The following is an 11,933-nucleotide window of genomic DNA, read 5'->3' on the forward strand; positions in this document are numbered from 1 at the left end:
ATCAGGCTGAATCTTGGATAAATTAGCCACGGGATCCTGCAGTTCAGCCTTAATTCCACAGTAAAAATCAGATTTTAACAGGAGTCAAGGTGGAAGAATTTGGCCCTAACTTCTCTGTATTGAAATTTGGCAGGGAATAGGAAGAGAAGTGTGTTTGATACATGCATATAAGAGCCTATGCACATGCTCCAACTTCCAGCATATCACAGCTTTTATATGTGGGTGCTCCTTGCGAGTTTTACTTACTCGCTACATGGAAACGTCAAAACATGGAAGATGCCACATTTTAGCCGATTTTGGATTTGAAAGGTCACTGCAGAACAAGGAAAATTTTCTACCTCCCTGCCTGCTGTCGGACACCTCCAGGGGAGGAATCCTACCTGATCTACACATCAAAGAGCTACTCGGCACAGCTCACAGAGACACTGGCATGGACCCCGAGGGACAGCCTTCCACCTGCAGCTCCCTCTGTGCAAAAATTAAGTTTATTTCCTACCGATGGGGACTTTTTGCCATCTTGTACCATCTGTACTTTTCCCTGAGCCTGACAAAGGGACTTTGATCCCAAAAGCTTGCAGAAAAGGACAGTTTTCTTGCGATTTCCCAGTTGGGTCTCATAAAAGGTATCATTTTGGAACCAAGAGTTCTAGTTTTTTTGTATTTACTTGCTAGTAATTCTTTAGCATCAGAGCGTACGTGGAACAGACGTGATCTTTTCTTGCTGGCAGTTTCACCAAGGGGTGCTCGGCCCCCAGCCTACGGGGGTCCTCACAGGCCAGGGAATTAACACTGCTATCACTCTCAGCTACCGAATTGGCTAACCTGGGCTGCTGCTAGACACATCTAGATCGGCTCCGGGCTGAGGCCAGGTGCTTTGCTGGGCAGCCAGATGAGGCAGCGCCCTGCCACACAACGACACAGGGCCCCAGCTGCACCCACCCCCATGCGCTGGATAGAGGGGCTGGATTGGGCCCGGTGGCACCGCCCACCCAGCCACAGGCCCAAGGGGCTGCTCGCCACGGCCTGAATCGACTCTTACACGAGCCGCGTTCAACAAGGAGCGTGCCCGAAAGGAGACCTGTAGGCCGCTCCCCGGTTCAGGGAGCCGGTGCTCGGGCAGGGATGCCTGTACTGAAGGGAAACAACGGGCCCCGGGAAGGGGGAGAAACCACTGGTGCTCGCTGCCTCCTTGAGTGCGGAAAGGAAGTGTCACCCCCCCACCCCAACGGCTGCAGCTTCTCACCTCACTGGGCAGGGGACGTGACCCGGATGCAGCTGGCGGTCCGGAACTGGCGTCACGGGTCACAGCTGAACGGGGCCGGGCCGCGCGCTGATTGGGTGGTCCCAACGCGCTGAGGCGCCGGATTGGCTGGTTCGAGCGGCGGCGGTTGGCGCGAGGAAGATGGCGGCGCGCGGGCGGCGCAGCCGGGGTGCGGCGGGCGGGTGAGCGAGTGAGGGGCGCGGCGGGGCCGGGGGAAGGGGAAGGGGAAGGCCCCCCCCAGTAACGGCGTCTGGACATGCGGCCGCTGAAGGAGGCGATCGCCGAGGCCGTGGTGCAGCTCTGCCAGGTGAGCGCGGTGCTGGGCCTTACCGGGGCGGCCTGTTTATCGGGCCGGGCGGGCTCCTTCCTCTCCAAGCCCGCCCTCCTTAAGCACGACACCGTTGTACGGGAAGCATCCCAACGAGGTGGAAAAGTATGAAAATAAGTCGTCGTCTTACTTCCTTGGTATCGCTCGCGGTCTGCCCTCGATATTGCCGAGCGGGACATTTCTTTTGTTGGTGGCGAGCAGGTGGGTTACGACTGGCTCCCTGAGAGAGACTTGGGTTTTGCACGTGCTGCCTCAAAGATTGATCGTGCGTTTTGACCTGTTGTATCGTTAAGGATTGTGCGGAGGTTGAAATCGTGATATCGAGACGATCGTTATCGTACACCTGGCAGGACTGCCGCCCGTAGAAGCCCAGTGCCGAACCTGGCCCTTCTCAACCTGCCTGGCCCCGCCTTGGGAAATGCCAGCTCTTCGCTTGCTTGGCCTCGAAAAGATCATAGAGCGGTTGTTGCTCTTGCGTCGAACCGAAGCTGCAGCTGTGGACTCCTATTGGAAATCTCTAGGTGTATCTTGCGGGTCGTGTTTGTACCCGCCCCCAACAGTGCCAGCCTTGTGCGGTGCCAGCTGTTGGGTCATACCTAGGTCCAGTTTCAGGTGTCGCACAGCGGCAGGGAGCGGATGCGGGAAGGGAGATGGAGCTGGGCTTCTCCCACTGTTCTTCTCGTACTTGCAGCCTCCCTGGTCTAGGAAGCTCTGAGTCAGAGGCCATGCCCCTAAATCTCGTGCTCAATAGCTGCTGATGCCCCTTTCCTCTAAGACAGGGGTCTTCAACCTTTTTTTTGGTGGGTGTACCCCCAGCAGCCAGTTGAAAAACAGGGAGTCCCTAGCGGTGGTACAGTGCGCAGCGGTTACCACAGACCCCCTGGGGCCTTCAAAGTACCCCCGGTTGACAACTGCTGCTCTAAGAACATATTCAAGCCCCTTTTGCATCTGGCTGTGAACTGTCAGTTTCCACCACGTCTGGTGGCAACGAGTTTCGTGCTAACAACGCACTGGGTGAAAAAGAACTTCCTTGTGTTCATTTTAAACTTAACTACCTGCTGGTTTCGGCCTGGCTGAGAATTACTGTTGTAAACATTAACACAGGTCTGAAATACTTAAATTGCAGTCTCTCCAGAAGGAGTACTTAAGTTAAAGAGCCACTGACCCTGTGTGACCCCTCAGGCTAGGGTTAAGACATGACAGATTTTGTAGGTGGTGGCACACAGGGACTACAGGGGCGGGCAATTATTTTAGGCGGAGAGCTACTTACTGAGTTTCGGCAAGCCATCGAGGGCTGCATGACCGGCAGCCAGGGGCAGATAAGTATGAATTTTCTAAATTTTTTAGGGAACCCACAGGCCGGATAGAATGGCCTGGCCGGCCGCACCTGGCCCATGGGCCACGTTTTGCCCACCCCTGGTCTAGCATCGTGTCCAGCAGAATCTGACTCCTAGGCTGTCATTGGGTATCCTTTTACACCTGGCTGTCTTGAGGGCAGCATTTGGTGCAAGTCAAAAGGGAGATTTTAACTTATACCTCTGTATCTCTAGAAAGACACTTTTTTTGCTGAGTTATTGAATCCCAAATAGACTGTGCACTTCAGGAGGGTTCTTACTGTTTTTCATTTTTTAAATATGAAAAAATGCTTTGTTTTGGTAGAAGAGTGTTAGCTTAAGGTATCATTATTCTGGATGCTATTTGAGACTGGGATCATCTTGCCTTTTTACTTTGGAAAAGGCCTTGCATGCTGTGGACTTTAATTTATGTTTTCTTTTAAACGATATCTATTCCTGGGACTAAATTGTAAGTTTCTTTGAATTGCTATTTTAATGTAGCTCCATGAAAACTTACGGCCCTATGATTTACCTTGTACTATCAATATTTTTTCAGGAAAACCTTGCAAGTATAAAGGAAGCAGCAGTTCTAGACATTGTTTGTAAGTAAAAGTGTTGTTTCTTTTTACTTTGCTTGACATTTATGGTTGTTGTATAAGCAGTTGATTTGTCTTTTAAGTGTGTTTAGTGTTTTAAAAATATTTTTTGTACAACAAAACTGGTTGATCTTATCTTCCCATTTCTAGATTAGAAAACACATGAGAAAATATTCAAATAGAAGTTTCAAATCATGTGGAACATCAAGGTCATGGGTCAAATAAAATGTATTTCAAATTCTCCCCAGTGGTGGTTTTTGAAGTTTAATTTGGACAGTGACATCTGGAACAATCACCATTGCCTAATAATTTACATGGAACTACAAACGTAATATTAATTTTATGTAGATAATAGCTGGTTCAGGGATTTCTCTTGTCAAATGTTGTTGTGTATGGCTTCAACTGCATTCTCAACTACTTTGAGAGCTCTGTATAGTCTAGGATTGTCAAGTTTTTCCAAATCCTGAATTTTTAAATTTGATTTAAGAATGAGTTACAGTAATTTATACATTGCACTTGCTGCAGTTTGGTGAATTAGAAGGAGTTTATCTTTCCATTAATTGCTGAAGTCAAATTACAAGAGGATTTCATGCCTCTTATATAAAAAAAATCTCTATTTTTACTTCTAGATTAGAATATATTTGGTGTTAGGGAAGTTTTGAAAGGAATCTGATTTTAAATAATGTATGGAAATAGTTTAGTCAAAAAAAAATTATTTGTGCATCACTCTTTTGGGCAACTTTTATTTCCCCAGACAACCATACCTTTCAGAACAAAAGGGTTTGGACGGTTTACCAAATGACCAAAGCAACAGGTATGTAAGATTTTTCTCAAAGATTCTCTACAGGACCTCTACAGGATTCTCATTCTTCTTGGTCTTAGTAATATACAGCAGTCCAAAGAGGTTCATCCCTCCGTGTGCAGATACCACTTTTTCTATTAAAGTGGCAGGAAGGTCACTCAGTATTTATTATATCATCTGCCTCCAGTCAGATGCTATACATGGAGATACGTGATGTATCGTTAAACATAAGCTTAAGGAATTTGTCGAAGGCACCTCCAGCCCTCCATCAAAGTGTACAATTTTTACTTCTAAAGTAGACCTTGAGGGAGGGAATAGGGGACTTGAATGGTCAGCCCTGAGCGAGTCAAGGCTATCGAGCACTGGGACAAAGGGCCAACGCTCTCCGTGAATGCACAGCCCAAACCCTTTCTGCCAGATTCAGTGGAAAAGGTTAACTGCAGAAGTGTTAGCCATCACCACCAGTGCAGCGCTATGGTCTATCAAGCGTGATTTTCTACCCGCCTATATATATTTTTTTCTATTTAGCTAACAGTTCTGCCTCATTGGATGAGAGAGGACTAAGGCAGGACGGTGCCAAGAGATTGAGGAATTTCCCAACATAGCCAATGGAAACCATGACTTCTAGAAATTTTGAGCTTTACAGACTTTTTCTGTCTTTGTAATTGAAGCATAGAATGAGAATGTTGGATTACTTTTGGTTCTTTAAAAGGCTGCTACAAAATCTAACTTTTTGTAGACTTTTGAATGTTCCAATTACCCTTCATTGGTCAGTATATGCTTTTATGATACATTTGGAGCATTTTTTGTATCAACTAGTGGACTCCCCTTGAGGTGATATTTTCAGTGCAAGAAACCAGTATAGGTTAGTCTGAAACAACAGTATCAGAAAGTGGCAAAGGATACACCAAGGCTAACCATTATTAAGCTTATTTAAAGTTTATGACCAGTCATACTTGTTTGTTTTAATATTAGTATCTTAAATTAAAACAACACAACCAGGCAGTGGTGTGGAGAGCAGCTCCCAGCAGGAAAGTCGGGGGGGGCACAAGGCCCCAAGCCCACAGCAGGCAGCCTGCCCTCACCCCTCATGCAAGTCTGGGGGGCACATACCCCCCATGCCACTCCTGGGGGTGCATGCAGCCTGGGGAGCCACACGCCTGGGACAGACTGCCCACGGCTCCGCCCTGACTGGGCAGTGCCTGTCCCTGCCCCAGCCCCACTCCCTCCCTCACCATGGCGGCCTCAATTTCTACCCCCCATAGACTTACTAGCTGGACGCTGCTTTCCAAGCTGCCGGGCTGGATATCAACAATTGGATCGGTATTGGCTCATATGGCTGGTTAATAATCAGCCATCAGTATCAGCCAGGAAAATCTTTTTCAGTGCACCTCTACCTATAAGTAAAACTTGTTATGATACTTATTTTGATCTGCCTAACAGTCATGTAGCTTTTAATTTTGCATTAAAAGCTATATCATTGTAATGCCATTTTGCTTTAGCACAGGATGAAATACAAAATACAATGCTTACAAAAAGTGATGTCTTGTTTGCATTATAGGAGGAGAAACTGACATTTTCGACTTCACAGCTTTCAAACGCAAATTTAAGAGAAGAATTCAGTCATCCCTGATAAATGTAAGAATACATCAATTCCACATATGACATGGGAAGGTATTTCCTATTTTGTCCCATCACTGAAACAAAATTGAGGTCAAGTTATGGGTTTCTCAAGTGCTTATGTTTGAAATGCAATAAAATATTGTGTCTGCTTCTGTAATGGTGTTTACTTTTCACACCCCAGGGAATTATGTGCAGAAAAATTCAAAATTATGCGCTGCACATGGTGGCACAGAGCTTGCCCAGTCTGGCCTGCTGGCGCACGCCTTTGAACTAGACCAGCATGTGTGGCTCACGGCATAGCAGGCAGAAGCCATGTACCATCGGGCCAGGTGAGCTCCATGCCTCCACATGGGGCTTCCAGCAATAGTGGGAAGCCACACATCATGGTACAGAATCACATACCATCAGTCGGGCGGGCTCCATGTCTCCTCGTGCAGCTTCCTGCTGGTGTGCCCTTTTCGGGCTCCTTGGAATTGTAATTGCCAGTCTTTTTATGTGTTCTCTATAGAGTAACACGAAGCCAGCCCAGTCTGGGTCGAAGGCGCACACCAGCAAGCCGGCCGAGCCAACTCTGTGCAGCCATGTGCGGCCTCTGGGACCTAGCAGCGGGAGCTGTATGCCTGCCGCAGCCATGAGAGCACCTGTGCATCATGGGAGGGGTGCATACAAAAAAACTAGAACTCTTGGTTCTAAAATGATACCTTTCATTAGACCAACTGGAAAATGGCAAGAAAATTGTCCTTTTCTGCAAGCTTTCGGGATCAAAGCCCCTTTTGTCAGGTTCTGGGAAAAATTTAGATGGTACAAGATGGTAAAAAGTTACACTTTAGCTTCTTTTCTACCTTGGAGAGCTCATAATAGCAGCAGAGTCTCCCAACGTTTGAAGAAGGGTGTTTGTGCCTGAAAGCTTGCAAAGAACTTTTTTCCAACTAGTTTAGTTGGTCTAATAACAGATATCACATCAACCCAAAGAACCTTGCTTGACTAGGAGTGTGCAGTGTTTCAGGATTAGCATGTGGCCTACACATTGATCATCAGTTAAGCAATAATACGTGAGCAAACATGCCTCTGACCAAATAGCTACTCCAAATTCTATTTGGATTCTGTGTGACTTAGTAGAAAACTTATTAATATAATGTTGAAGGCAACGTGTATTGCCTAGCAGAAAGTGATGGTCCTTAACCTATATACTGTTTAGCAGCTAAACCTCAAATAGGAGATGCCTATGGCTATCAAGGGCTGATATGGTTTTCAGAACTATGAAATGATACTCCTTTAATCAGTATTTGAAGGAGGCCTTGCCTTTCCTGTTATCTCTGAATCAAGAATTTTGTAATGAGCTGCTTATGTTTCTGATAAGTAAGGGTCTACCTAAATTGCAGGGGGATTTACCAATTTTCACAGGTTGATCATAGCATAAAGTTCGAATTCCAAAGTCATTTTGCAGTGGCCCTGGTGGGGGGTGCAATAAAGGGGTTGCTGGCTAACATCTTTGATTGCTGCTGGCTGCTGTTCATGCAGCCTCACCCCTCAACGTTGATTGTTGGCTGCTGTTAATTGCTGGCTGCCCATGATGCAGCCCCACCCCTCAATGCAGACAGGCCCGGGGAGAGGAGAAGGAGCAGGTGTGAGGGGGATGCTGCCATCTTGTCTGCTGCCCTTTGTGGAACCACGCCAGTCAGTGCTTTCCTCTCCATGCAGTGAACACCACGGTTCCCATTGTGGAACCAGCAGTTTATTTTTATTAAGTTTTTGTTGTTGATTTTTCAGGAACAACCCTGGATTTCGTGGTTTCCTGAAATCCACGAAACCGCAAATTAAGTAGGTCCTACTGATAAGGGTGTTTACTTGTGTTAATAAAAGGCAGATGCTACAGTTTGGAAGATAACTCTCTTAACTCTATTTGTTGAGAGTATAAATGCAACCTTGACAGGTCAGCAGGATCTGTTTTTCTTTCATCTGCAGTGGTCTATCAGATGGTCATGGGGATGTGTTAATGCATGCCTTAACTGGTATCCCCTGTTATTTTTGTGCGCCTAATTTTATGACTGACTAAATTTGCTTTTTTTGTAAGGTGACTATTAACTTCAAAGAATTTGAAGATAATGCAATTTGGATTCGAATTGCTTGGGGGACCTCATATACAAAACCAAACCAATACAAAGCCACCTATGTTGTGTATCATTCACAAACACCCTATGCCTTCATTTCAAAATCTATTAATAGGAGCAACTTGCCTCTGCTTTGTCAGGTAAGAAGCAAATTTGACCATGTTACTGATCTTTGTTAAATAGTGTAGTTGTCAAAAAGGGCAACTTAAAGGTATGAAGAAATACCATAACAGGAAATGTCACTGGTTTAGAAACAATCTTTAGGTTAAATTCCTACTGTCAGTGTTTTCATAGGTGGCTGTCTCATTACCACATTAAAGTAAATGTCCAAATGTTGACATTAGTAAATACCATATACAGTGCGTGCCTTTGAGCTGTTTCTTTATACAGAACATTTATTTCATAAAATCTGCTTTTACCAAAATATCACTATGTCACTGATAAATCTGAAATGGACATGCAAGTGTGAAGAATGCACATGGTTTCAAGTTGCTATTGCTTTGAATATTGAAATTGCATTGAATTGAGTAGGCATGGGATAGGTCAATAGCTTCAAAACATTTAGAGCAGAAGGTGGATGGTAACTGACAAATATAGGATCATAGCATTGCGGTCTATTCATATCACTTATTTTAGGACAGAACACCCAAGGCTGGTGCTGTACATCTGTGACTTTTGAAGTGTGGCAGTGATTTACCCTGGATACACACACAATTTCAAATGATAAAAGCAACTTGCAAATATCATTTCATACTGTTCTCAGTAATGCAACTGCTGAAAACTCAAGTGTTTTGGTGATGGATAGACCTTTGTGTATCTAAATCATATGAATGTTAAGATCACTAGGAGAGTTTGAGACCTTGGAAGGTTGAAAATTTACCTTTCCGGTAACATAATCTCCAGGTTTGAATGATTTATTAGAAGGTCATACCATAACAACAATCAAGGTATTCCTAAATATGCACAATACTGAACTTATGCTTTGCTTCCATTTTTATGGTGGCTTATCCCCCTTTTTTTTTCTGAAGCACTGTAAAGGTTCATCCTTAAAAGCATATTTAGCAGTAAATCCATGTTTAATTGTATCTAAAGATCTTAGTTAACCATTTTTTTCACATCTTTTTATTGTGTGTTTTGTTAATGTTGTTATTTCTCTATATTAATCAGAATGCTGTGGCATCAAGTCAAATGTGTTCTAGATGTCAGTGTTTGTATTGGTGTACTCTTCATTGCCAATGCTTGTAATCTAATAGAAATAAGATGTTGAGTAAGTTTGATGATAAATGTTCTGTCTTATGTTGATTAATGTTAATAGATTCTCATACTGTATAAGCCATTCCATTATTTTGTCAATCTAAGAAGCCTGTAATTATTTGAATAGTTCCATTCATGTTTTTTAAACCTTGACTCTCCATTCATTAAATATTTTCTTTCAGATACAAGAATCATTCTAGGTGAGTGACAGTTGCTGTGCTTAACAGTTTACTAAAAACGTTGCATTTGCCCAAAAAGCTTGCCAGGTTTATCATGTTGTAAAAGGCTGAGAGCTGCTGATAAAAATTATTTTAATTTTTATTTAAAGGCACTGATTGTTGCTTCCAATTATGGTGACATCCGTGAAATGGAGCTACGAAGCCATTGTTTAGACTCCCTTAAAGATATTGTGTTTAAGAGGTATAGCCAGGTGAGCCCCTTTGAAAGTTCATTCTAAAATAAGTCTTGGTTCTTTGTTTCAGACCTAGCTCTAACCTTCTTAGAAGGTGGGAAAATTCACCTCCTCCAAGAGATCATCATTTTACAGTAGTATTGCAGTGCTGAGGTGGACAACCTTTCAATAAGGTAACATTAAAGTGGTGATCTAAAATTTAGTTTCCCACCTAATGCTTCTTAGAGGCATTTCTAATTAGTTATATTTTTCCAAACTAAAATTAAACTGATTTGAATCTTGTGGTTTTGTAGTATGACAGCTTCACTGTGCCAAAAGTACTGACTTGGAAACTTAAACTGAGCGTGTCTTTTGTTCATCTAAATAGTCCTTTCAAATAAGTAATTCTCTTGAGTATCATCAGAGATGGGAGGAATAACATTATCCCAGAATACAATTTGGGATGCTTAATTTCTTATAGTTGGCAAAAGCAGGGAGAAAACTGACTTTCAGAAAGCAGCATAGAGAAGTCTGAAAAAGTGTTTCCAGCAATGTCTCCTAGAACTAGAAATAAACAGTTGTGTGTTTTATCATCAGTTTAACCCTATTACCTTTTTTGTTTTTTGCTTAGACCTTCCAAACGCATCATCCAAAACCTCTGCAAGAAAGAAATGTTGCTCCAGAAAATGGTATGTATGTGTGGGCATAAAATCATAGAAAGGTAGGCTGGAAGGGACCTCGGGAGGTCATCTAGTCCAACCATCCATTCAAGACAGGATCATCCCTATCTAAACTATCTTGGATAAGTGTTTGTCTAACCTGTTTTTGAACCTGGGAAACAGTCCTCACATACAACTACCCAGGCATAATGCCTGAAACATCAAAAACACCCTTTAGTTTTGTGGGGGATGAGGGCACTGTCAACCTCCTGCCAGGCTTAAGAGATCTAAGGATGAGGACCATGCCTCGTATATCTGTGTATATGTATGTATGTATGTATCTGTATATATGCAGAGTTAAAGTTTGTTTCAATGCCATTACTTCTAGATTTTTCTTTTAGCTGTTTAAGTGTGTGGAACCAGCTTATGGTACATATAAGCCTCACGTAGAAGACTTAGAATCTTGCAGTCAATAAGGTGTATTGGATTTGTGCCTGTGCTCTGCCTGTCCTTTTTTTGCCCCCTGCCTTCCCACTTTCCTCCAATCTAAATGGCCTTAGGGTCAAGCAATTCCAGCTATCATTAAAGGCCCTTCTAGATTCCAATTCAACAAAGCTTTATTTCCTCCTATAGTGTTTCAGACCACCTGTGTACGGTGCCCAATCGGCAGCGTGTAATTAGGTGCATCAGAATGTAGGTCTTGCCCTCTGGGGCCTAGTTTGACAGCCAAGGCTTATTTCAATATGTGCGCCGTTATGCTGCACCTCTGTTCTCGCCCGCCACAACTTGATTTTAATTAATTTAGATTGGAAGGCTTCTCACAGTTTAGGATCTTCAGGCGAGATCGATGGCTGTTTACTCGGGGCTCCTACCTCCCCTTATAACCCCGTCCTTTCATCAACCGGTTGTTACTCCAGTATAAGCTCAAAGTCCTTTTTTACAGGTTCAGATGTCAATCATTGTAATAGATCAGTTAATTCAGTAAGGTTTTATCTCAAGTTAGGAAGGAAACCATATTGTTGATGAACTCACGGTTAGATGTTCCCACGTACAGGACCTCCACTCCTTGTCATGGACCCCTTTCCAGGAAATCTTCAATCTGGGTCTTGCTCTGGCACACCTCTTGCTGGTCACTTCTCCAAATGACCGGACTCAAACTGCTCTCCTTCTATCTCCTCTCTGGGGTACACTGCCTGTGTCCAACCAACTTTGCCCTCTCTGCCAGCCACTTCCCTCCTGTTGGGTCTCGGGCAGTTATTGAACTTCTCTGGTGTGAAGGCATGACTGCCAGTGCTGGTCTTCCCCGGCTTGCCTGCCTCTAGCTGACTGCTGGCTCTTTTAAAGCCAGCTCTGTGCTTCCAGCCAAACTGAGGAATGGCGGGTGCTGGGTATCTAAAAATTCCAGTTACCTGAAGCCGGCTGTTTTTGGCTGGATGCAGTGGGGGGTGGTGGGTGGGGGGGGGGGGTGGGGGGGCCGGGGCAGCAGCCAGATGCGGAGCAGCAGCAACTCAACTCAGGTTGGACATTTCATTTGGATGTGGAGCAGTGGCAGCAGCCACCACTGCATGCAAACC

At 44.3% G+C, this 11,933-nt stretch overlaps 2 protein-coding genes across 4 annotated transcripts in view; one reads left to right on the forward strand and one right to left on the reverse strand.

Moving 5' to 3' along the window:
* Positions 1 to 1,294, reverse strand: part of CMC2 (C-X9-C motif containing 2) — a 32,305-nt gene extending 31,011 nt beyond the window's left edge. Inside the window, exon 1 of one of the 3 annotated variants that reach the window (XM_006027423.3) lies at positions 1,244 to 1,294. The gene's annotated coding sequence lies outside the window, so the exon portion shown is untranslated. The other 2 variants (XM_014521693.2, XM_014521691.2) reach the window with 2 other exon arrangements.
* Positions 1,295 to 1,505: 211 nt separating this feature from the next.
* Positions 1,506 to 11,933, forward strand: part of CENPN (centromere protein N) — a gene marked incomplete at its 5' end in the record, with an annotated part of 14,596 nt that continues 4,168 nt past the window's right edge. The window contains 7 exons of the mRNA XM_006027424.3: positions 1,506 to 1,568; positions 3,480 to 3,525; positions 4,274 to 4,333; positions 5,883 to 5,959; positions 8,019 to 8,195; positions 9,638 to 9,739; positions 10,332 to 10,389. Coding sequence (XP_006027486.2) covers positions 1,506 to 1,568; positions 3,480 to 3,525; positions 4,274 to 4,333; positions 5,883 to 5,959; positions 8,019 to 8,195; positions 9,638 to 9,739; positions 10,332 to 10,389 — 583 coding nt within the window. The remainder of the gene's footprint in view (positions 1,569 to 3,479; positions 3,526 to 4,273; positions 4,334 to 5,882; positions 5,960 to 8,018; positions 8,196 to 9,637; positions 9,740 to 10,331; positions 10,390 to 11,933) is intronic.

Source organism: Alligator sinensis, unplaced genomic scaffold (genome assembly GCF_000455745.1).
Source record: "Alligator sinensis unplaced genomic scaffold, ASM45574v1 scaffold119_2, whole genome shotgun sequence".
NCBI classification, from domain to species: Eukaryota; Metazoa; Chordata; order Crocodylia; family Alligatoridae; genus Alligator; species Alligator sinensis.